Source organism: Mytilus californianus, unplaced genomic scaffold (genome assembly GCF_021869535.1).
Source record: "Mytilus californianus isolate M0D057914Y unplaced genomic scaffold, xbMytCali1.0.p SCAF_1, whole genome shotgun sequence".
Lineage (NCBI taxonomy): Eukaryota > Metazoa > Mollusca > Bivalvia > Mytilida > Mytilidae > Mytilus > Mytilus californianus.
The window spans coordinates 72098048-72125634 of NW_026262581.1; the positions used below are offsets into that span (position 1 = coordinate 72098048).

Here is a 27587-nt window from a genome sequence, read left to right on the forward strand (position 1 = left end):
ATAGAGCTTGACAATTGTATAGACAGCTGTCTATTGTTGAACACTATATGTTGACCTTCAGATATCCATGGTTACTTGTGTCAGTGAAAAGTAAAACAACAAAAATACCGAACTCAAAATTCAAAACAGAAGGTCCCTTAACAATTGGCAAAATCAAACACATCAAACAAATGGAAAACAACTGTCATATTCCTGACTTGGTACAGGCATTTTCTTATGTAGAAAATGGTGGATTAAACCTGGTTTTATAGCTAGCTAAACCTCTCACTTGTATGACAGTTGCATGAAATTCCATTATATTGACAACAATGTGTGAACAAAACAAACAGACATAATAGGTAAAAATGTCAAAAATAAGGGTACAGCAGTCAACATTGTGTTATATTCTCAATCAATATAGAAACAAACAAATATGTCAACAAAGAAAAACAAAATGGCATATAGACAAAGCACGTATGCAACATTGAAACACAAGAATACAATAAAGGACAACAGCACAACACAATGGCGGGATGTACAAGTACCGATCCACGTCTAAAGGATATTACCAAAAATGGACCAAACAGTAAATGTTAGTAATTTACAAAGACAAATAAAGGAACACTATAACATGTAATTAAGATGATAAACAACGTCAGTACCTAGAATCTATACATCAAGACCATCGTGTATTATTTGTGAAGTTGATACGGAATATTTATCAACAAGGGTTTGGTATCTTCCGATGAACTTTTTTAGAAAAAGGACAAGACGTTCTTTGACATAACCATGATAACCCTTGTTCATCAACTTTTGGCTCAGACACTGGTGACATTTTACAAAGTCTGTGTAGCAGCTGCAAGCTCTTGAATACCGAATGAGTTGGGAAATGTATATCCCATATGCAGGAGAAGTTGGTATATTGCTACTAAGGTGGGGGAAATTGCTAATTTCAAAATTAAAATCTTCTCGTTTGTCATAGATTCTGGTACAGAGATGACCGCTGATGTCAAAATTTGAAAATCTTTTAAAATACTTGTTATTTTTTCATAGTTTTTGAAAGAAAAAAGGTGTCAATGTTAAAAATATGAAAAATCTAGAGAGAATCATTTCCCGCCAAATTTTCAATCACTTATATCTCAAAAACAAGCACATGGACCCTTAATTTTTTTCTACTATTTTAGTTCCTTTATGTATATATTATTAATTTATAAAAGTCTTTACAAAGCTTGTTATTTTGAAACAGAGTAGCGAACATCCTTAAAACATTGATCAAAACATATTTTATATATGGTAAACTGCTTGTGTACCGGGTACATCAAAATTGGAAAGTTATTTTTAACTACCTGAATTTACCAGCATATGCTGCTGAGTAACTTTGTTTTGTAATCCTGTAAATTTCACACCATTGTTTCATACCTGAATTTAATTGTATAGGTATATTCTGTGTGGTGACATCATTCTGTAGACCTATAAACTTCATAACACTGTTACCTGTACATACCTGAATTTAATTGTATAGGTATATACTGTGTGGTGACATCATTCTGTAGACCTATAAACTTAATACCACTGTTACCTATACATACCTGAATTTAATTGTAAAGGTATATTCTGTGTGGTGACATCATTCTGTAGACCTATAAACTTCATACCACTGTTACCTGTACATACCTGAATTTAATTGTATAGGTATATTCTGTGTGGTGACATCATTCTGTAGACCTATAAACTTCATACCACTGTTACCTGTACATACCTGAATTTAATTGTATAGGTATATACTGTGTGGTGACATCATTCTGTAGACCTATAAACTTCATACCACTGTTACCTGTACATACCTGAATTTAATTGTAAAGATATATACTGTGTGGTGACATCATTCTGTACACCTATAAACTTCATACCACTGTTACCTGTACATACCTGAATTTAATTGTATAGGTATATACTGTGTGGTGACATCATTCTGTAGACCTATAAACTTCATACCACTGTTACCTATACATACCTGAATTTAATTGTATAGGTATATACTGTGTGGTGACATCATTCTGTAGACCTATAAACTTCATACCACTGTTACCTGTACATACCTGAATTTAATTGTATAGGTATATACTGTGTGGTGACATCATTCTGTAGACCTATAAACTTCATACCACTGTTACCTGTACATACCTGAATTTAATTGTATAGGTATATACTGTGTGGTGACATCATTCTGTAGACCTATAAACTTCATACCACTGTTACCTATACATACCTGAATTTAATTGTAAAGGTATATACTGTGTGGTGACATCATTCTGTAGACCTATAAACTTCATACCACTGTTACCTGTACATACCTGAATTTAATTGTATAGGTATATACTGTGTGGTGACATCATTCTGTAGACCTATAAACTTCATACCACTGTTACCTATACATACCTGAATTTAATTGTAAAGGTATATACTGTGTGGTGACATCATTCTGTAGACCTATAAACTTCATACCACTGTTACCTGTACATACCTGAATTTAATTGTATAGGTATATTCTGTGTGGTGACATCATTCTGTAGACCTATAAACTTCATACCACTGTTACCTATACATACCTGAATTTAATTGTATAGGTATATTCTGTGTGGTGACATCATTCTGTAGACCTATAAACTTCATACCACTGTTACCTGTACATACCTGAATTTAATTGTATAGGTATATACTGTGTGGTGACATCATTCTGTAGACCTATAAACTTCATACCACTGTTACCTGTACATACCTGAATTTAATTGTATAGGTATATACTGTGTGGTGACATCATTCTGTAGACCTATAAACTTCATACCACTGTTACCTGTACATACCTGAATTTAATTGTATAGGTATATACTGTGTGGTGACATCATTCTGTAGACCTATAAACTCCATACCACTGTTACCTGTACATACCTGAATTTAATTGTATAGGTATATACTGTGTGGTGACATCATTCTGTAGACCTATAAACTTCATACCACTGTTACCTGTACATACCTGAATTTAATTGTAAAGGTATATACTGTGTGGTGACATCATTCTGTAGACCTATAAACTTCATACCACTGTTACCTATACATACCTGAATTTAATTGTATAGGTATATTCTGTGTGGTGACATCATTCTGTAGACCTATAAACTTCATACCACTGTTACCTGTACATACCTGAATTTAATTGTATAGGTATATACTGTGTGGTGACATCATTCTGTAGACCTATAAACTTCATACCACTGCCTGCTTGTGGGGTCTGTTTTACTTTCAGGTTTTGTAAATGTACTGTCTTAAGATACTCTAACATATCTGCAATATAAATATATCATAAAATGCAGCAACTATTTAGTTTTTATAAGGATATCTTAAAAAGTACTAAAAAGGGATTTCTGGGCCTGAAATGACAGGAAGTAACTTATGTAGATAGCTCTATACTTAATGTTTTTAAATACATATATTTTCTTGGCTTCAATTTTTATTCTTTAGTCAAAAGTTGGTTTTAAAATAAATTCTCAAAAGGCAAAACAAAATTTAGTTTTGTTTCCTGCCTCCTTACATACAATGACAAATTATCATGCCTATCTAACACTGATTTTGTCTATAAAAATATATTGTAAAATAAAATCATTTTACCTACCTACTCAATTTCAATTTTTCTGCCAGGAGGTCGGAAACAAGAATATATATTTTGTTTTCCTCTCATGAATTCATAAGAATAAGAAATAATTTAACGGTGATTTCTTGAAATAGTTTCTATAAGGACAGCATGGTTTCTGTATCAACATGTAAAGTACTTTGAGCCTTTTTCAGTAATTATGAATGTTCTTCAATCATACATCATTGAAAAGGACAATGTGACTGCAGTTCTTTTCAAGGACAAAAAGATGAATTTCATAATTGGTCCATTATTGTAGTTTTTGCTGTCAAAGAGTTAAAATGCTTTTTTCAACTGATTTTTATTGTACTTTTTATCCAATTAATGAAATTTACTTGTGGGAGAGTTCATTATTCCAAATAAACTTATTTAACCCTCCTACATGATAATGTGTCTGTCAAATTATAAACTTCATCACAGGTTGACTGAAGTTAAATCTTAAGGATTTTGCCCTTTCTGGAATTTTAAGCTATGGTAAAGACACTTGCCTTATGTTGAAGACCAGATGTAGACGACTAGATGTTCTTTGTATTTTTTGTACTGGATTACTGTCATTACACCAATTATCCTAATGGACCATTCAGAAATATGTGGTATTACAGGAAAACTCTTGTTTTGTTGGCCAAGACATAATTTAAAAGGACAATGAAACAGCAGAGTTTTTTTCAAGGACAAAAGAATGTTTGAATTGGTCCATTCACTGGGATTACTTGCAAACAGTATTTCTTCTCACAAATAATTAACTAAATAAAATTCACTGGTATAATTTACCCACTGGTTAATCAGGTTCAGAGTATATGCAGTTCTAACTATTTATGCTCAATCAGGCTAGAAAAAATTCTCTGTGTTGACAATTTTTCAATGAAATTCCCGTTTTGGAAGTGCAATATGAAACTTTGCAGACTTTAAAATAAGGAAGTAATGCTGAATTTAATCATGCAATAATCTTTCATTTTACAGAGAGAAAAAATAATCCTCCAAAAAAATCATGGTAAGAGTTAAAAGTTTGTACACAAACATAATGAAATATATTTCTGTATAATGCCTGTAAAGTTTTAAACTGCAAATCCAATTAATAATGCAGAAACTTAAATTTCTTTTGAAATATTTTTAAGGGAGATAATTGTTTCTAACTCAATGGGGTTAATATAGCCCAATCGAGCTATACAATATAGAATTGTAGACAATCCAAACCTGTTAATAAGATCTAAATAAAATTGACAAAGTGTCATACCTTTAAATTCCATACTTTGATATTCTGTACAATGTCTTTTTAATGACCACCACTTTCCTCTCAACCACTGGGGAGATCTCACACTAAAAATAAATAAGTAAATAGATTTGCATTTGAAACACGAAAAGATAGCAGCTTAGTAGTTTATAAGTCATATCTTAAAAGAACTATTAAATTAATGTACACTTTTTATTGAAGGGATGGTATGTTTATCAAATTAGAGTGTGAAATCACTCATTAATATGTCTATTTCTAGATTATTAATCTGTGATATTATAATAAATATATAAACTGAACCATATTTTTAATGTTATACTACGTGATTACAACTAACCTTGGCCAGTTACTGGCTAGATCATTCCAATCAATCTCTGTGTCATCATTTACATCCAAATTAGCTATTCTGAGATAAATAAAGTAACATTTATTAATATTTATATGAAAATTTTGATTGTCTTGGCAATGTTGTTCAATACAAAAATAGAAAGACAATTTCAAATCATTATTGCCGTACAATATACAGGTGACAAATTAATGTAAACAAAGAACCTCTTATGTTATGATGTACAATTTTTTTTTTATAATTTGATTTTCATATTTAACCCTTCAATGTGATGTCCACACATGCATGATATATTTATAGCATATATGGCCCCATCCAACACATTATTTTAAGTATGAGGCACAAATTTTAACTCTACCTCCTTAATGTTGTAACATTTGTGAATAATTAAGTATACCAATTGTAAAGTAGTTAGCTTGACTATGTATGCAATGATACTTTTGACCAGCCACACCAGAGATGAGCATGTTAAGCAGCACCACCAAGATGATTCATATAACTGTGGCATAAAAATTTTGTTTGCAATGATAAAATGTGCAAAGAACAGTAACAAATTTATAATACATGAACATGTTTGTGAGGTCAAAAGTGATCAATAAATACAGATAATAATTAATATGACCATTCTAAGGACTTTTGTTCATTCCATTAAACTTAAGCTAAAATCAAGTGTTCATATTTTAATACTAGCAAACAAAGACTATTGTAAATTTCTGATTTTGATAAAGGAGTAGGGGCATTAAGGCTCGGTTTTGGCCTAAGAAAATAAAATGTATGACAACTATTTCAATTTGGCACATATTGTTTGGAAATGCATAGAGTGAAGAAATATAAATGAAAAACATAAGATTGTTTATCTGATGACGTTACAATTACGTCATAATATGTACCGTTTTCATGAAAACGATGAAAAATACAGAATTTGTGCAATTTTCCATTGTTATTTCCATTACGGAAACATCGTGCGCAGCCAAGAAACAACAAAATATTTTAAGAGAAGCTTTATTATAACTATTGACATAATCTCTCCAAATATAAAGTTGTTTCTTGGGTGCGCACATACTTTGCCAATCTAAAATATACTTAGAATTTGATGAAAAACAAGGATATTCAAGAAATTTTACAAAATATACAAATTCGACATGGTTTGTTGCCATGGAAGCTTATTCAATGTGAAATTTGTTTTTATTTCCTGAATACCTTGTACCTTAGTCTAGTTTAGACAAATTTAAGAATATGTATGATAACTTTTAAATTTGCCGTAATATTTGGGCCAAATAATGGCCTTATTGCCCCTACTCCTTTATCCTAATTCTAGTTTTCATTTAAAATGTGTTTTATGAAAGGTGACAAATCATCCTCACAGAGAAAAAGATACACATGATTGAGAAATGTAAATTAATTCAGATCAAAGTCTGAGTGGTAAACATACTTTAGAACTAAGTTTATATCATCCTCACGAGTCCATTCTGTACCTCCTTTCTGCTTCCAATTCAGATAATTCAGCCATTTTGTTCGACACTGTTTTTCTGACCTGGTTTGAACTCTCTCTGCAACCAATGCCCAGGATAATCCAGTTGTAACATTTTCACCTGTCATATAATAGACAGAATCCAACTTAATTTCAAAACAGTTTACGCATATATTCATTTGGGAAGACTAATGAAACAAGAAACAAATATTTCATTTTAAAATTAGATTAAAATTTGACTATTTACACTTCATATAAAATGTTGAACATACAATGTAAATCAAACAATTATAGAATATCTAAACGAAGAATTCTAATATATAAAAATATGCAACGAGTGACCAAACAACACATTAATTCACAAATGCACGTAATGCATGAGTTAGTTATCAGTGTTGTTTGGTCACAAGTTGAATATTTTTCGATATTTGAATTCTTTGATTAGTTATTCTTTTTATTACATTGCCAATGGGTTTTTAATGGAAATAAAGTAAAAATGCAAGGAACTATATTTTTTTTACGCCTTCACAATTTGCTTTGATGGAACGTCATGGACAAAACCTATTGTTGTATGACGTCAGAGGAGTGAAATTATCGATTTTTATTTCACTGGGAAATCACGGTAATTCATTGCAACCAATGTAATAACAACATTTATTTACTTCATACATTCATCATACATGTGTGTACTTGGATTCAAATATTTCAGCCTTGAGCTTACATGATGGTTATTACTATCACAAGTTGGTTGACTATTATGGAATATCTGTGTTACAGATGACCAGGAATTTGTTCCAAATGTGGTAAAAAAAACCCTTCCATTCCTCTTTTCCTGGATTGTGACATCACACAATGAGACTTTATATCACTGGATTTGTACTTGCATGAGCAACAAAACAGGTGCCACATGAGGAGCAGGAACTGTTAGCCTTTCAGGGGTTCACCTCAAGTTTTTGATGGAGTATGTGTTGGTCAGTCTTTGTTTTTCTATATAGTATTTTGTGGACTTGTTTGCTTTTTTCATCCTTTATTTGTTTTTAGGAATGGCATGGCCATTTATTTCTATGAGCTTTGAATATCCCCTTGATGTCTTCTGCTTCTTTTTTTATGACCACAATTGTTTGTTTCTTTTGGTTAGCCATTCCTACCTGGTTTGACACCTGCCAGATCATATACAGCTGAAGCTAATCTCCTTTCTTCTTCCCTCAACCATTTACCTACAAAATATAAACTTGAAACTCAGTTGTGGTTTCATGACTAGACAAATTTAAATTAACAGTTTTTTTTTGTCAGACAAGTTTAGGTGTCACCATCTGAAGAAAGACATCAAAGGAAGCTTGCTATTTTCTAATATGGCATTGATGTAATAATGAGGCCCCTCACGGGGGTGTCCAAGTAATCACATAATCACATTTTTTTGGCTGATATAATCATATAATCATTAATTATTTTTTGAACCTAGATAATCAAATAATCAAAAATACAGTCCTAGATTATCATTTAATCAAATAATCATGAAATATTTGGTCTGGTAATCAAAAAATCACTATAAAAATGGCCAAGTAATCACATAATCAAAAACCCCATGAGGAGGCTCAATAACCAACAAAAAAAATTCTTAATAAATTCTGAATTTTTTGTGATATTAATTATTTTTTTTTATTATTTAAGGAATGACTGTAATATTTTTTTCTATGAAGAAATAACATCAAAAATGTGGTGCACACTGAATAACCTGTGCAGGGGTTATTTAAAAGTGTGCACCAAATTTTTGAGTTATTTCGAATAGACAGAAAAAATATTATAGACATTCCTTATAATTTAATTCTAAATTCCATTTTTAAGGAGTAAATCATGAAAATACGTTAATGACTTCATGGTCACATGACAAAATTATGTCTATTAGCTGATAGACAAAAAATTTTCAGCCAATCAGACGACATGTTACATCCAAAATTAAATTATTGCAAAAATGTTAAAGGTTTCCCAAAAATTCTAAATTTTAATATCTTTATTTGAATTCAGCATTTCCAATATTCCTACATTTTTGTTCATTGTATAATATCGCTGTGATCAATGCAACACAAATTTCTGAATAACAGTAGAATTACATGTGGACTAGCACCACTGTTGATCAGTGTTCAGAAAACCCATCCAAACTTGGAGATCATTTAAAAAAAATTATGGTGCAATGAACAGTTCTGCAAAATAAACATGCTTTCAATGTTTGTTGCTCACCAGGACAATTGAGTCTATTCTAAATAGAAACATTTAACTGGTTTACACTGCACTCAAATCACATCCCATTTTGACTGGAATGCTTTGTTAATCTGCTAACTTAAAAATTCACAATAGAGGAAATTGTATTCCTTCTATCTAAAAAGCATTTTTGTACCAAATTAGCACATCAATGAATGAAATAGATGGACAAAGATGATTGCATAGAACTAACTGCATTTCTTATGTATCCATGAAAATATAATGTGCAAAAAAAATAAATGGATGTGTCCATGGGACACAGATGATGCCCCCGCTTGCATATACCTTTATAAATGGACATAACTCGAGGTACAAGTGAAGCCATCCAATTTCAAACATGATCTGTGTTTTATGGTAATAAGCATTGTGTATAGGTTTCATAACGTTTGGTTGAGGCAAACTAAAGTTAGAGAGCGGAAACTAATTTTGGGACGTCAATACGCACGTCTTGACGTACAGACGGACAAGGGTAACACTTAATGCCCCTTCTGCCAGGGCGGTGACATAATCAATGAATATTGTTATATGACTTAAATGATTTAAATATGCAACATTATCTTTTTACAATTTCATTCCTACCTGAATTACAAGTTTCCCTCATCAGTCTGAATTTATCCTTTACAGATGAAGCACTTCTACCTAGAGCAGCACCAATTGATGCCCAATCATTACCAAACTTTCCACGAAGTCTGAAAATTAACAAACAGGCAGGTTCATTACAAACATAGTATATCAAATTTAAAGACCACAACTTTTGTCCTCTCTATGTTAAGAATCTGTTGCAATTGAAATGTCTCAGATAATGTCCATGAAAAACATTCAAATATTCAGAATTTATCTAAATAATTTTAATGGAAAAGAAAACAATATTAATTAACTGATTGTTGATTGTTTATAACCTAACAGCATAAAAAGTCTATATCCAAGTAACATTCATGAAATGGATGGTATATAATTAACACTAAATGAAAAGGTGTCAAGATGGGACACTGAAGCAGGGGTAATTGCAACAAGAAACATAAGGGTATTTGGTAGGGCTTTGAATTAAAGAGCCATCATCAGATATAAACCTAATATTGTCGACTGTATCTTGCCCTATAAATGCCTTTTGGTTATTTGTGATGTTTGGTTGCTGTCTCATTGATACCCCCACTCATTTTATTCCTACTGAACAAATGATGGTTGAGGGATCTTTTTAGTGCTATGAGAAGACCCTCTCCCTACAAGGGAGGATATTTAATACATTCAGCAAAACTACGAACAGTCCAATGTTGGGTGGGGATTTTACTTCTCAGTCTGAGAAACTAGGTCCAATATCTAAACAGTGGGTTCCCTCAAGGGGAAGTACAATGTTATTCAGTATTTAAAAATAGAAATAAAAACAGAGACAAAATTAAAGAGGGTACACAACTAATTGTTAACTTAAATTCTTCAAAATATTTATAAATTGTCTGTTTTTGTAAAACTGTCATTCTATCTACTTACTCTTTAAGCGTGTTAATTTCATCAGGTGTATATTTGCCAATGTGATTTTTCTGATCATACATCCTGGTTACTCGTCTATATACAGAGAATAATGGTCGCTGTAAACCTCTAGCAATATTACGATAGAAATCTTTTCTTTCATCTTTTGACATCTCAAATATGATGTGTGTAGGATCAATTATATTACGGTCCTGTAGAAACACAAATATAAAATTGCTATAACATAAGAATATTATATCATACATAATAATAAGAAAAATTCAGTATGACATAGTGTATAAACATTTGTCTATTGATGTGGACCATATGTTAACTTTTAAATTTCTTTTCTTTTTGTTGGATTATTGTCTCAAAGACATATAACACACATCTGCTTTTATTCATATGAATTTAAATCATCATCTGTAATGTATATGTAGTTAAGATAAATTTTTTTATTTCTTGAAGAAATGTAGAATAGTTAAGTTCCTCTCTCTATACAGTTGCATCAAGCATTTACTATGCAAAGCACTTGGTAGTTACATTTTCATGATAGAAAGTCGAACTTAGCTAACCCTTTTCATTTTTTTACCTTTCAAGTAACAGTTCAATGTAATTGATATCACAGAGGGTGGGATAAAGGCAATATTTGCTCTAATTTTCAATGCAATTTCCACTGTTTATTAAAAATTTCTTTATATGTTTGTCAAGTTGAGATGATACAAATTAAAAATAGGAAGACTTGTAATTATATCTGTATTTATGACTTCTAACATAGAAAAGTCACTTTTAAGTGTTAAAGTGAAAATTCATAGAATATGGTTGATTAATTTATGGTTTTCAGACCTGTATGTTATAATGTACAGAGCACATCCAAGAAACAACAGTGTTACATAAATTGTTGAAAACCTTCCAGCGAGTTACAACATATGAAATAAACTTCTTTAATGTGAGTCAGTATTAAGACAGGTGTTTTCTGAAATATCCTTAAAATTAAAAAAAATAACCCAGAACTTCAAACATTTAAATCCTGCTCCTTTCTATTCCATATTACAGGTCAAAGTTTAACAACAAAGTATTAATAAATATTTACCGCACAATATCTGTTAATATTCTCCTGTAATACAGCAACTTCCTCCTTTGTCCACTGTCCTTGTTTCCATGTCGCACCTTTAAAGATATATGTATATATATATGAAAAAAATCTATAAAATCAAATGGCACCTTAATCAGAAAAACCTATGATTTTTGCTTTTAAAAATATGTTTTAATAACATAAATTACATCTTCAATCTGTTACATATTCAATTTCCAATTGTGAGCACTACTCATGATTATCTCAAAGAGAAGCCATTTTAAGATCACCTCTTACTCAAATTTCTACCATTTTTCATTAACATCTTTTTCGTCCCAAATTGTGAATTGTGAATATGATACTGATACGTCCCTACCATTTAGACTGGATCCTTAACTCTAATGTCTTTTTTATTATTCATATGCTTGAATAATGTGTATACCTTTGCTATGAAGAGCATCCTTTTCATCTCTAGTAGTGAACCAAGCCTGAGAAATATCTGAGCTTTCTAAAGCTTTTCTGTTCCCAGAACCTGACTGTTTTGGGCCTCCTGTATCTCCTGCTCCCAATAAGACTGATCCATTTGTTGCCTTCAACATAAAAGAGTATTATAGTAAATCAAAACTCAGATAAATAATAAAGTTTTTTAAAAACACAAGTTTGTGCATGTAGTAGTAAACACATGGTCATGCATTTAGTAAATGGATTCAAGACAATAAACTGGAATTTAATAAACATTTTTATTATACTCAAATAATTTACATGTTCCATGATAAAATTAGATTACTTATCTCATTATAAACTTATTTAATTAATCATTTTACAGACAATAAAGTTATTTTTTTGAAACCTCACAGTAATGCAAGTTCAGTTTCTACAGTTTAGCGAAATGTACCATGCCTAATTGAAAATGGGGCATTAGACATTTTCAAATAGAATGACCCTCCCTTCCCGTTCTGAGTTTGTTAAAAAGTCAGTGAAAAGTTAAGAACTTAAAAATATGGTGGTATTCATAACTTGCATTAAATCTGGTGAAATACAAAAGATTGTTCTCCTTATCTCCAATGTTGAATTTGACTGGCTATTAAATTATATTATTTAACCTTATACAAATCCTCTCTAAAGCAGAAAGAAATGCTGATAAATTTACCTGAACAGTTTCCATTTTTTCTACAATGGTTTCATCAGTTGTCAAAGTATCATCTGTAAAAAGAAATGAAATGCCTTACCGGTATATGCTATACCTGGTACTTCTTAAATGTCTGTTTTTGGTTATTTTGTGTTGTTTTGTTGCCGTCTTATAGAATTTGATGGTACATATATTGTAAGATATTTGTACAGAAACCAACCTTTGTATTATATAAAATATACTTATCTTGCATTAGCTTGATAAGTATACACTGAATATACTAGTAAATAACTAATATCATTTCCGGAAATAAGATTACTTTTGATACTAGACTCTGCATGATGTACATAAGATGTCTTTGGTTATTTTTTAAAGTTATTCTGATGATGTCTCATTGATGTATACCCCACAGTTCCCTTTATTTGTGTTGCATTTAAATAACATTTCTATGGAGGAAAAAAAAAAAGACAATGAATAAGATTGTCAAGCAATTTGACTTTTCAATAGTAATAACCACAATAATTCAATTTGACTTTTCAATAGTAATTGGAAACTATAATTATTTTTAAACATGATTAAAAACACAAATGTAAGAAATATACCGGTAGTAGAAAAATGTCTGACTGTATAAAATTTGTACTTGTCTAGTTAGTTGCAATCATTTCAACAAAACACTGAGGAAAGTTGACTCATCTTTACCAAAAAATAATAAAATGCTCCGCTGGGCGCAGCTTGATACGACCGCAGAGGTCGAACCCTGAACAGTTGCGGCAAGTATGGACACAACATTCAAGCTTGATACAGCACTGAATTTGGATTGTGATTAAATATTTGACGCAGCATAGGTTTCTGACACAGAATGAATGTGGTCTAAGAACTTAAATATTTTTCATTTACCTATTCAAACCATATCATTATTATTTGCTTTTATATATAAATCAGAAATAACCATTTCAAAATGGAAAATTTTAAAATAAAAAAAAAAAGGAAAAAAAGGAAAAAAAAATCCCTCCTCCAACATGTCCAAATTTGTTGAAACCCCTTATGATTCATCACCCCCAAACTCAATCCCAGCCTTCCCTTTGTGGTATGGTACCTTGCAGTACAATTTCAGAGAGATCCATACACTTGAACACAAGTTATTGTCTGGAAACTAGAAACATGCTTATTTTTGGCCCCTTATTCCTAAATGCTTTGGGCAATTACCCCCAAACTCAATTCCAGCTTTCCCTTTGTGATATGGAACCTTGTAGTACAATTTCAGAAAGATCCATACACTTAAACACAAGTTATTGTCATGAAACTAGAAAAATGCTTGTTTGTTGCCCCTTTTTGGCCCCTAATAAATTCCTAAAATTTTGAGGCAATTACCCCGAAAATCAATCCCAGCATTCCCTTTGTGATATGGAACATTGTGGTACAATGTCAGAGAGATCCATACACAACACAAGTTATTGTCTGGAAACTAGAAAAATGCTTGTTTTTAGGCCCCTTTTTGGCCCCAAATTCCTAAACGTTTAAGGCAATTACGGTACCCCCAAACTCAAACCCAGCTTTCCCTTTGTGATATGGAACCTTGTAGTACAATTTCATAAAGATCCATACACCTACACACAAGTTATTGTCCTGAAACTAGAAAAATGCTTGTTTTTTGCCCCTTTTTTGCCCCTAATTCTTTAAATTTTGACGCAATTACCCCCAAAATCAATCCCAGCCTTCCTTTTGTGGTATTGTACCTTGCAGTACAATTTCAGAGAGATCCATACACTTGAACACAAGTTATTGTCTGGAAACTAGAAAAATGCTTGTTTTTAGGCCCCTTTTTGGCCCCAAATTCCTAAACGTTTAAGGCAATTACGGTACCCCCAAACTCAAACCCAGCTTTCCCTTTGTGATATGGAACCTTGTAGTACAATTTCATAAAGATCCATACACCTACACACAAGTTATTGTCCTGAAACTAGAAAAATGCTTATTTTTGGCCCTTTATTCCTAAACGCTTTGGGCAATTACCCCCAAACTCAATTCCGGCTTTCCATTTGTGATATGGGTCCTAATGTAGTACAATTTCAGAAAGATCCATACACTTACACACAAGTTATTGTCATGAAACTAGAAAAATGCTGGTTTTTTGCCCCTTTTTTGGCCCCTTATTCCTAAAATCTTGAGGCAATTACCCCCAAAATCAATCCAAGCATTCCCTTTGTGATATGGAACCTTGTGGTACAATGTCAGAGAAATCCATACACTAACACGCAAGTTATGTCTGGAAGTTACAAAAATGCTTATTTTTGGCCCCTAATTCCTTAACTGTTGGTACCATAACCCCCAAAATCAATCCCAACCTTCCTTTTGTGGTATTGAACCTTATGGTAAAATCTCATAGAGATACATTCACTTAAACTAAAGTTAGAGTGCGAAAACGTCATACCAATATACGACCGCAAAATTTTTTTGCAGTCGTATAAAAACCAACTATGTCTATATATAGCTATCCATATAAACATGTACCTGGAGCCACAGATAACACATAAGACTGGCCATCACCACCTTCAATACGGAATCTTTTGGCTGCTGGTTCATCTCCATTTTGAGTATTTTCAATAGAATCCATTCCAAGGGATGCTAAAATTACATTAGAACCACATAAATACGACATAGTCTTTTAAACACAACCTAAGCAATGATTTTCTAGGGGTACTCTTCCAATATGAAGGTATACTCAGATGTGTTGGTGGAATGGGTTATTTTTTTATGTAAAACAAAACAGTGGTTTGCCATTTCATGAAATTTATATGTCAAATTGTGTCAATAATTTTTTATCTTTCAATTAGAGAAAGGCCTTGTTGGCTGAGTGGTCTAAGTAGTTTAACTTCTGTATCTCTAGCCTGTCAATACTCAGGTTTTGTTTTGAATCCCCCACGTGACAGGTGCGCTTGACTTAATCTTTATTGCCTAGGATTGTCAGTTTTCCTACTTTAGATCGGTGGTTTTCAACGGGAACTCAGGCTTACTCCACCAATAAAAACTGACCTCCACAAAATAGTACAATAGTCCTGAAAGTGGCTTTAAACACCAATCAATCAATCAATCTTTCAATTAGATGTCTGTATATTCAGTGCACCATTCCTTCTATCTAACATGTCTAATTAATATGTATGACCAACTTCAAAACTTTAATTGACACAAGTTAAATAATCCTTTCAAATGTTTAAATAAAACTAAGATGTCACAGATTGTATATTTGATGATTGAGAAATATATATGATTTTGCCATGAAATATTCATGTTAGTCGTGATTAATATCACAAAACTTCAATACAATGTACATGTATATGAATTATTTTTTTTTAAATCCAAGCTGCACATCTGTCTGTACCCAAAATCATATCTTGAGACCCTGCCCACCACCTCCCTTCAGTGTAATTTTCACTAACCAGCAGCTTCTTTTGACAGAATGAGAAACCCAGCTGTTGAAGATGGATCCATATCTACAATGTTCTCTATGTCCTTCCATTCCTCAACAGCTACATCTGTTTGTCCTAAATCTGCTTCACCATCTGGTACCTCTATCTTCAAAAGATGAGTCTTGTGGACTGTCTCCCCTTCATCACAATTGTCAATGGCATCTCCTTGTACATTTGTATTGTTTGTAACATCTTCTATAGAAGTCGCAGACTGTGTTAGCTCATGTTGTTCATTATGTTGTGTATCTGATGTTCTGTTTGTACATATTTCTTGTACGACTGGTTCTGAAGTTTTCTGATTTGTTGTCTCCATAAAAAACACCTGCAATATGAAGATTCATTCTTTTTTTATTAAAGAGTTCCAAGAACTTAAACTATTGCATGCCCTTTATCAGGAGGTAATGTATGACACTATTACTGTTTAGACTTCTGATTGGTATATCTTTCTTGCCATTACTTAAACATATTTTTTATCTTGAAAATATTTTCGAAATACAGTGTATATCAACATTGTCAATGTACTGTAAATTCAGAAATTATTGCGAGGTTTTTATTAATGCGAATAATGCGACCAGATGAGTATCGCAATAATAAGAACTCGCATTTTGATAACTAAAACATAGATCTGTATGTAAATTTTTCTGAAATCGCAATAATTAAACTCGCATTCTTGTCCATTTTTGAAAAATCGCAATAATAAATGCACGCAATAATTTCTGAATTTACAGTATATAGAAAATCAATTATCGAAATTTGCATTTGGTAAATGTTTTTTTTTCTCATAAGACATGCAAGATAATGAAATCAATATATATGTAATCTCCTACTTCTCCTTGATACATCTGTTTTGGATAAGACTTCAAAAAGATCCCCCAATTAATCTGTACAAGTCTACCATGGAAAAACATGGTGTATCTTTCAGTAACTGTGAGTATAAGTTACAGTAGACTTATTTTCATGTAGCAATTGTTTTTATTCCACAGGTTAAAATATCCTGGTGTAAATCATCCTCCCGAGATTTTACCCTTGGACATTTTTTGTTTTACTGGGGAATTTATGCATGTAACATATTTTGAAAAGTCAAATTTTAAAAAGAGGGTCTTTCTTTAGTATGTTGAGGGGAATCTTTGAAAAATGGGGAACAGGCTTTTTTATTTGGAGAAAAGTTACAAGTGTTTTTCCCTCAGTTAAAAAACAATACTGTTTTTACTTTGGATAAAATGCACTAGTATTCTTTTGTTAAACAAGGATAAAATACAATAGAATTTTTTTAAAGTTTGATAAAATACAGAAGATTTTTTTCAGGATAAAGTAGTTTATACCATAAATTCTAAAACCATAATTGTTGCTTTTAATTTGTCTAATGAGGGATAAATATTATATATAGATCAATTTCAAAGCAATGTTCATTTAAATAAATCAATTCATATCAATTATTATTTATTTTCTAATATGATTGCCAATGAGAAATCTCTCCACCAGAGACCAATTGGCATAGAAGTTAACAACTATAGGTCACTGTATGTCATGCTCTAATATACATGTAGATACAACATGTACATGTAGTCCCTTGTACATGTTGTATATAAAAAATATCAACAATTAGAACTGATTATGGCAAAATTATGTTGTTTAGAGTCCAATGCTAAAATGAGGAAACAATCATGACAATTAAAGGTAAATAAACATTACCCATTGGGCAAGTAAAACTCTATACAGTCTCTATTACACTATTTACGTATTGAATATCCTAATTGTAATTAGTATGCCAGAAAAAAATAAACCACGAAATAAAAGTATTCATACACAAGAACTCTAAGATATAGGTAAACAGTGTCTTTTTGTTACTTGTTTCTTTTTTTTTGCACTTTGTACCAATCTAATGAGTCTATAACCCTAAGCCCTCCACCTGATTATTTTGTTTTGTTTTTATGTACACATGTACAACTGTTCATGCTGTTACACCACTGTTTCCTAGGTAAAGGTTGAGCTCATAAAATTAGTAAATGTTTAAACCTGCCAAATGATGTGTGTGCCTATCCCAAGTCAGGAACCTACAATGTAACTCGGTAATGTTGTCATTTGCTGTCTGCCATATTTCGTTTTTAGTTTTATTTTTTTTTTGAATAAATCAGGCAGTTGGTTTTCTCTTTCATTTGTTTCACATGTTGTCATAATAGAAAAACAAAGGATATGGGGAATCCATCCATAACACAAAATCAGTACATGCACAGCAAAAAAAACACAAAAAGCAAAGGAACAGTGCTTTTATTGCTGTTCTTCATCTCAAAGGCACAATGAGGCCTTCAATAGGAACAAAAAAAAGTCTCACCTCAGTCTGCCCCTACAGCACTAGCTTGAGCAGAATTCTTTGCAAAAATAATTTGGATAGACTTTGGAAGATGTTACACTTCAATACATCAATAACAAAATAGTTCCTACGCATAGGTGTAAATCTTAAACTATGTAGCATATATTTCAGTAATTAAGGTATTAGATGAAAGGTGAAGGGCTCAACTAGGTGATCCTTGTACATGTAGAATTTTTAATAATACAAAAAGGTATGAATGAATTCTAAAATTGAGGGCATATATAGCCTGTTTCTCAGATATGATGTATGGACCTGTATTAACGTTCTATATGGTATGAGTTTGGCTTATTTTTGAAGGCCGTTGGGTGACAGATCTTTAGTTGTTTAATTTACATCCACGGTCTTTGGTCTCTGGTGGCAAACTTTATCTCATTGGCAATCCTACCACATCTCAGAAGTATGTGTAAATTTTTGTTACAAACCATTTACATACAAATCCCTAAACTTGAGATGTACTTATATAAATTCCATACACCTTTTTCCATATGGAATCAATATTTAATCAAACCTTGTGTTTTAAAAAGTATATTATTTTTTGGTACAGAGACAAGCGCCTGTGCTGTGGTATGGCTGCTAAATCACAAACATGCTTTTAAATATTACAGATTTTTTTTTTATACATATTAACAAAAGGGTAACCAGGCTGGGATAATTTAGAAACTTATGAGTGAAAGTGGTTAAACATTCTATATGCACGCAGTAACAGATATGTTTTGATTTTATTTTGTCAACAAATTGATTTTGATTTTTCAAATTTTTTGTCAGTCACGGCAATATTTCATTTTACCACAACAAAATGTAAAAGTACACGATATTACAGCTGATAAACACGTGGTTTTGACATTTTACAATGTTTTCGTACGGGTGATCAAAGAAGAGCCAGGATGAAAATCTTGTAAGTCCCAGGATGAACAGAAGAAAGTAATGCGGAATAATTTAGACTTATCATTATGCGATAATAAATAAGATATGAATGCAATCAATCAAAGAACCTACTTATTTTGTGGAGGAAAATGTCTATGTTTGCTGAAATTTTGACTGCAATATCAATCGTGTTGCTGATAATTATAGGACTATTTTGTGTACAAAAGAAGTTCGAAGTATCGCGAGAATTATAGTTTCTTTTCGAGAAAAATGGCTGCGCCCATGAAAATGATAAGAACGTCAGTTAGACACGGTTTATTCCAAAGATTGTGGAAAAAAGTAGGTGTCAGTTAGATCTGATTCCTATTTTAAAACGACATATAAACGTTTGGTCCTTTCAGATGCCTGGTTGCATATGTTCTTTAACAAAATTACACATTATCATTTCTGTCAAGTTTTGACTTTCAATTATATTACAATAAGGTGACTATAGGCTATAGCCACTCTACAGCATGTACAGTATCAACATAATTTCTGAAAAAAAGTACAAACTGGAACATCCTGGCCAGCTGTGAAGGAATCTAGGGACTGTCTTCAAATATATACCTGTTCGATCCAGGTCCATTTGCAAAAATATTTATTTTGTTATGTACATGTATTGTGACAGCAGGGACTGCGCTGGGCTTCGCCATTGTCGCAAATTGCGATTATTTATTTCATCTGCTCATGGTCACTTATGATACTTCCCATGAGTGACTGCTGAATACACGTTTGACTGCACATATAATTATTTATAAAACAAAATACCATTTAAAATAAATATGGGATATTTTGATTTATAATGGAGGTGAATACACCTTATCGCTATTTAGTCCAATCCAGAAAAAAACAGTCATTTAGACAACTTCCTGTTTGGGTCAACAGGCAACAAACAAAGGTCATCAGTAACGAGCTGAAGGAGGGAAAAATTTAGAAAGCGATCAATAGGAAACTTTGATAGATTATGATCCACTTTTTCGAAACTCAAATTATAGTCAAAAAAATATTTTGTTTGAAGTATTTACGATGTTTTAAACAGGTCTCATTAAAAAGTATCATGCATGGTGCATTGTTTAAACAGGGTCCCAGAATAGCTTCAACTGGATGAAAAAGTTGTGTAATTTTAGAACTTATCCGGAATGGAATAAATAGCGATTAGGTGTATGAATACTGGGGGAATGGACCCAGGCGAACATTGTTATGAGAGGGATAAAGGACCAAATAGTTTCATTTAATCTGTCAAAATGAATTTAAATAAAACTTTTACATATGAATAAAAAATAAACTGAAAAACAGGTGTAGGAAACTTAAACAAACCTGTGAAAAATCTGACAAATTAAAAAAAAAATATAGCAGACATAGTCATCATTTACTGTAGAAAAATCAATATAAAGTATATACACTAGTGAATCCAAAATCTTTCAATTAAGATTCTTCATATAATAAGGTATTGACAAATATGGCAGTGTGTTCACTCCAAAATAAATAGCTGTGTGTACACTACAAAATCTGCTCAGAGTGCAGACAAACCTCTGCCACTGGAAAAGTTTTAAGATGTGTAAGGCATGGCTGGACCTAGATACATGTACATACATAGGTATAAAAGTCATGCATTTTTAAAATTTTGCATCAGAAAATTAAAAACTTTTTTGGATTTACCTATTTATATTTCATTTTTAAATCCTAAAAGGGATATACTATTTCCTGCAGATTTTTATATATGATGACTAAATCATATCATATCATAAACATTATACAGACTTCACATTCATTCACAGGTTACACTTGCCACATATTAGTAACATTTATTTAACCAATTGATTGTATTTATACATGATTATTTGTCAATAACATATGAAATAAAAAAATGTACATGTAAAATTTGATACTTTTCATAACCATTAAAACATTATCAACCTTATTACAGAATAACAAATCATAATAATCCAAAATTAATAGATTATCAAATACAAATACAAATACAAATATTTATTAGCACAAACTCATCAACAATAAATGGTTAAGGCTCATGGTATATTAATTACATAGTTGATCATACATAATAAGTATTGCAAATAATGACTATATTAATATGTAATAATGACTATTAGTTACTAAATACCAAATTATTGTTAAAAGATTTTTTGATAAGACAATAATATGCCTTGTTAGAAATAAAAAATGCCCATACATTATATATATATATAAAAGACTATGGGGGGTTTTCTGCATATAGATATTGTAAAAAATATCCATGTGTAGAAAACCCACTAATCTAGATCTATACATATTTACATATATCTTTTGGTCTACAATGGGAGATAACTTAATTTTTAATATTGCCTTAATTGTATGTTTATAGATATAGGAAGATGTGGTATGAGTGCCAATGAGACAACTCTCCATCCAAGTCACAATTTATAAAAGTAAACCATTATAGGTCAAGGTACGGTCTTCAACACAGAGCATTGGCTCACACCGAACAACAAGCTATAAAGGGCCCCAAAAAATTACTAGTGTAAAACCATTCAAACGGGAAAACCAACGGTCTAATCTATATAAAAAACGAGAAACACTTATGAACCACATCAACAAACGACAACTACTGAACATCAGATTCCTGACTTAGGACAGGTGCAAACAATTGCAGCGGGTTTAAGCGTTTTAATGGTACCAAACCTTCACCCTTATCTGAAACAATAGTGTAACATCACAACATAGAAAGACACACTATAAAATATCTATTGGAATGGCTTAACTCAATCAAAAGACGTAGTGACCAAATGAACATACACTGAACGAATAAATTTGATCTATGATACAATGTAAAAACAAAGTTAATAAAAATAAGGGATGAATAATTATAGTAAAAGTATTTTACCGCTGTGAAATGCTAAACAACTTCAGAAAAACATCAGCTTTGAAAAAAATTACGCCATTTGTAATATCAAAATTAAACACAGGTAAATGAAAATTATTTTGTAGATCAGTATACTTCTTCTTCTGTCTGTATAACCAGTCAGAGATATAACTCTATAGGGTTATTACAGAAAATAACTTGTGTGTGTTATTACAGATACTTTCATGAGTTGTCTACTCTTTATTCCTTAAATTTTCTAAATCTGCAATAACATATGTTTGTTATTTGTAAAATAAATCAAAAATATTTTAATTTATAACGGGCTCTAGGGAACTCTTGAGACTTTGCGCAAAAACTAAATGCATAGCCTTGATAATTAATTTTTTAATTAAATTAATACATTTTTGATTAACCATGGTAAATCAATGAGACAAGGCTTTTAAGGGATAAAATTAGCTGTAATAACAAGGCTTAGTTATTAAAGGCATGTAACTTGTTATATGAGACACTTGGGAATTACTGGGAAGCTTGCGCAGAACCTCATTACATGCTCTGGTCATTATTTCTTACAATAAATCAAAATACATTGTAATTAAGCATGATGTATGTCTGAGAAAATGCTTTGGAGTGATATAGAGAAGCTGTGATAACACCCTTTAGTTATTACAGTCATATTTTTTCTGTAATAACATATAGGTGTACTATGCAAATTTGACAAACTATGAACTGTTATATCTTTCTATAGTTAAGTTTACATAAAGACAATAGTAATATCAATAGAACTTGTATGCATTTTAACTAAACTAGTGATGTTTATTGTCCCTTTGAAACATGTAACATACATATGTTATCACAGTTCTTTGATTTTTTAGTCCACAATAACAAATGTATGTTATTTTTCTGTAATAACCCTATAGAGTTATATCCCTGACTTGATAACCTTACATTTAGGAACACCAAGACATTTCTTGTATAACAATTAAACTATTCTAAAACTTGGTAAATGTGGGGTGAATATCAACAATTAAACTATAAAATTGGTGCTCGATAAAACTTCATGTTCTTCATGTACAGGTGTCGGAACAGTATAAAAGGAGAAAGGAAATAATTTTGATGTTCATAGTACGAAGAAGTGAAAATTTATAGTAATTCCAAACACTTATCAAAGCTGGTATATAGACCAGATATAAGTTAACATTAAATAACAAAAAAGCATTACAAATAGTATCAACAGGTCAAATTAACAAGTAAGTACGATTTGAGAGTACTCACAGTTACTGACAGCTAGTTAAAAGCCAAAACAATAATAAAAAATCATGCATCAGAGACTAAAATCAACTAAAACACATCCCATGGATTTAGTATTTTAACGTCATGGACAGTCAAAGAAGACATGACTAGTGCAATGCCAAAAATAAATGTATCGACAGGCAGTAGGATAGTTAGGAGTTAACCTCTTTATAGATAAAAATGAAAAATTTAGTTATGTTTTAGTTTGCTGATGACAAAATCGATATTAGGGCCAATGTAAACGATATTCAAAGATCTAATTACAACGTTGGTAAGATAACCTTTACTAATAAGTTTGTTTTAAGGTTCGATGAGTTTACACGGATCACATAGTGATTTCTGCGCTTTTAGTACAATATTACCATAAAATTTAGGATGTGAAATACCGTTTTTAATAAGTTTTCTACAGGTACAGCCAAATTTACTAATCAAATCTTTGTATCTATGAAAGAATTTAGTAAAAGTTTTAAGTAATTTATGCTTAAGACAATGCAATATTTTAAGTAAGTTAAAAACAATACACAAGCAATCCTAACCCCTCAGTGCTCTCACACACTTTTATTAGAGTAGATCATCCATTTCTTCAAGACTTGTTACATGTAGTAAATAATAAAATGTGGTACTGAAAATAACAATATTTTACCTAAAATTCTGTTACATTGCATTACAATGTCTTGCATAAAATTTTGATGTTTTTTTTCAGGCAAGCATTTTAGGAACAGTAAGATGTTTACATTTGCAAGAATATCAGAGTAAAAAATTAATGCAGGATAATGGAATATCTGTACAAAAGTTTGTTGTGGTTAGCAATTTTGAGGAAGCTGAACATGCTACAGATCATTTAGGTTTGTAAAATAAATATACATATAAAAGGAATTCTGATCCTGTCTTCATATTATTTCTAATTCCTTTTCATGGGACCTATATCTGTCAGGGGAAATACTGAAGTAAGTGATTTTTGAATCACTCATTTCAGTAGCAAATTAGAAATTCTGTGATTTTGTACTTTTACCAACATTTTAAACATACAGGTTTAGATTATATCTAATTATTAGTAAAATTGAAAAAAATGGACCTTTTGCTTCTTTTAAGTAGCAATGTTTATGATTCTGATGCAATTATTCATCTGTAAATTCTTAATTTGTTGAAAAAATGCTATAATGAAGGCTTTTCATAATTATCTAATACTTTCTTAACAGATTTTTCCCAGCAGTGGAAATATTTGCCTGTTAAATTCAAGGTTTCAGCTTTCAGATTATGTAATAAAATTTTACTATTCACGATCAAAATTTATCTGTTTGGGGGTGTTGAAAATAGTGGGGGGTAATTAATATAATAATACTTAAAGAATTAATTTTTGGACAAAAATAGAGGTATGATGCTTAAATAAGTGATTTTCATGTCATTATCACATATTCAGTACAAGGTCATCACCTGACATGACCAGTCATTCTATAAACACAGATGTTGGTTCTGATTATTTTATCATCATCACTAGTCCCCGGATCATTAATATTATATATTTAAAACTACAATAGAATACAACCACTTAGTAGAGTGATTTATTTGTACTACTTAAATAGGTGATTATTAAAGAAAGACCACTCTTACTTGCAACATTTCTGGACAAAATGTTACTTGAATAAGTGATTTAAGAAATCACTCATTTAATCATCTAAAAATGCCTTTTTTAGCTCACCAGGGTCCCAAGGGCCCCATGTGAGCTTATGTCATCACTTGGCGTCGTCGTCGTCTGTCGTCGTAAACTATTTCAAAAATCTTCTCCTCTGAAACTACTGGGCCAAATACCTTCAAACTTTAACTAAATGTTCCTTAGTGTATCTAGTTTAAAATTGTATCCGAAGTTTTGATCCATCAACAAACATGGCTGCCATGGCTAAAAATAAAACATAGGGGTCAAATGCAGTTTTTGGCTTATATCTCAAAAACTAAAGCTTTTAGAGCAAATCTGACATGGGGTATAATTGTTCAATTGGTCAAGATTTATCAGCTCTGTAATTTTAAGACGAATCGAACAACCCATTGTTGGGTTGCTGCCACCGAATTGGTAGTTTTAACAAAATTTTGCAGTTTTTATACGACCGCCAAAAAATTTTTGTGGTCGTAGATTGGTATGACGTTGTCGTTGTACGTTTTCGTCGTCGTCCGGCGTCATCGTCGTCCGAAGACACATTAGTTTTCGCACTCTAACTTTAGTTTAAGTGAATGGATCTCAATGAAATTTTACCATAACGTTCAATACCACAAAAGGAAGGTGGGGATTGATTTTGGGGGTTATGGTACCAACAGTAAAGGAATTAGGGGCCAAAAAGGGCCAAAAATAAGCATTTTTGTAACTTCCAGACATAACTTGTGTGTAAGTGTATGGATCTCTCTGACATTGTGCGACAAGGTTCCATATCACAAAGGGAATGCTGGGATTGATTTTGAGGGTAATTGCCTCATAATTTTAGGAATTAGGAGCCAAAAAGGGGCAAAAAACAAGCATTTTTCTAGTTTCATGACAATAACTTGTGTGTAAGTCTATGGATCTCTCTGACATTGTATCACAAGGTTCCATATCACAAAGGGAATGCTGGATTTTGATTTTGGGGGTAATTACGTCCAAATTTTAGGAATTAGGGGCCAAAAAGGGGCAAAAAACAAGCATTTTTCTAGTTTCATGACAATAACTTATGTGTAAGTGTATGGATATTTATGAAATTGTACTACAAGGTTCCATATCACAAAGGGAAAGCTGGAATTGAGTTTGGGGGTAATTGCCCAAAAAGTTTAGGAATAAGGGGCCAAAAAGGGGCCAAAAATAAGCATTTTTCTAGTTTCCAGACAATAACTTGTGTTCAAGTGTATGGATCTCTCTGAAATTGTACTGCAAGGTACCATACCACAAAGGGAAGGATGGGATTGAGTTTGGGGTGATGAATCATAAGGGGGTTCAAAAAATTTAGAGGGGGATTTTTTTTTCCTTTTTTTTCTTTAAAATTTTCCATTTTAAATTGGTTATTTCTGATTTATATATAAAAGCAAATAATAATGATATGGTTTGAATAGGTAAATTAAAAATTTTTAAGTTCTTAGACCACTTTCATTCTGTGTCAGAAACCTATGCTGTGTCAAATATTTAATTACAATCCAAATTCAGTGCTGTATCAAGCTTGAATGTTGTGTCCATACTTGCCCCAACTGTTCAGGGTTCGACCTCTGCGGTCGTATCAAGCTGCACCCCAGCGGAGCATTTTATTTGTTTTTATTTTGAATATTATTATAGATATATATAAAGTGTAAGCAGCAATAATGTTCAGCAAAGTAAGATCTACAAAAAATTTAATATGACCATAATTTTCAATTGACCCCATAAGGAGTTATTGCCCTTAAAGACAATTTTACACAATTTGTTCATCAAGTTTGCCAACATTTGAAAATCTTTTCCTCTGAAACTACTGGGCCAATTACCTTCAAACTTAAACTAAATGTTCCTTAGAGTATCTTGTTTATAAATTGTATCCGAAGTTTGTATCCATTGACAAACATGGCCGCCATGGCTTATATCTCAAAAACTAAATCATTTAGAGCAAATGTGACATGGGGTAAAATTGTTTAATTGGTCAAGATCTATCGGCCCTGAAATTATCAGACTAATCGAACAACCCATTGTTGGGTTGCTGCCACTGAATTGGTAGTTTTAACAAAATTTTGCAGTTTTTTGTTATTATTTTGAATATTATTATAGATATGTATAAACTGTAAGCAGCAATAATGTTCAGCAAAGTAAGATCTACAAAAAAGTTATTATGACCAAAATTGTCAATTGACCCCTTAAGGAGTTATTGCCCTTTAAAGACAATTTTACACAATTTGTTCATCAAGTTTGCTAACATTTAAAAATCTTATCCTCTGAAATACAGGTGAGCGATTCAGCCTCTTGAGAGCCTCTTGTTTTAAATCTTTTTTCTAATTTACATATACACCGGATATGCTTTTATGCATCTTGAAGCCAGGATGATAATGTGTAAAAAATACACTTGTACTTTCA

At 31.6% G+C, this 27587-nt stretch overlaps 2 protein-coding genes across 2 annotated transcripts in view; one reads left to right on the plus strand and one right to left on the minus strand.

Annotated features, from left to right (window-relative positions):
- The window catches only part of LOC127737868 (cyclin-D-binding Myb-like transcription factor 1), a 28423-nt gene extending 9023 nt beyond the window's left edge, over positions 1 to 19400 (minus strand). Inside the window, exons 1-13 of the mRNA XM_052248819.1 lie at positions 19330 to 19400; positions 16080 to 16431; positions 15154 to 15267; positions 12664 to 12716; positions 11956 to 12103; positions 11532 to 11608; positions 10460 to 10650; positions 9554 to 9663; positions 7864 to 7932; positions 6677 to 6836; positions 5236 to 5304; positions 4902 to 4984; positions 3184 to 3321 (exon numbers count right to left, since the gene is read on the minus strand). Of these exons, the coding sequence (XP_052104779.1) occupies positions 3184 to 3321; positions 4902 to 4984; positions 5236 to 5304; positions 6677 to 6836; positions 7864 to 7932; positions 9554 to 9663; positions 10460 to 10650; positions 11532 to 11608; positions 11956 to 12103; positions 12664 to 12716; positions 15154 to 15267; positions 16080 to 16422 (1555 nt within the window). The 5' untranslated portion in view covers positions 16423 to 16431; positions 19330 to 19400. The remainder of the gene's footprint in view (positions 1 to 3183; positions 3322 to 4901; positions 4985 to 5235; positions 5305 to 6676; positions 6837 to 7863; positions 7933 to 9553; positions 9664 to 10459; positions 10651 to 11531; positions 11609 to 11955; positions 12104 to 12663; positions 12717 to 15153; positions 15268 to 16079; positions 16432 to 19329) is intronic.
- A 192-nt stretch (positions 19401 to 19592) lies between these two features.
- LOC127723711 (succinate--CoA ligase [GDP-forming] subunit beta, mitochondrial-like) overlaps positions 19593 to 27587 on the plus strand; it is a 35671-nt gene continuing 27676 nt past the window's right edge. Inside the window, exons 1-2 of the mRNA XM_052230465.1 lie at positions 19593 to 19683; positions 24237 to 24378. Coding sequence (XP_052086425.1) covers positions 19615 to 19683; positions 24237 to 24378 — 211 coding nt within the window. The 5' untranslated portion in view covers positions 19593 to 19614. The remainder of the gene's footprint in view (positions 19684 to 24236; positions 24379 to 27587) is intronic.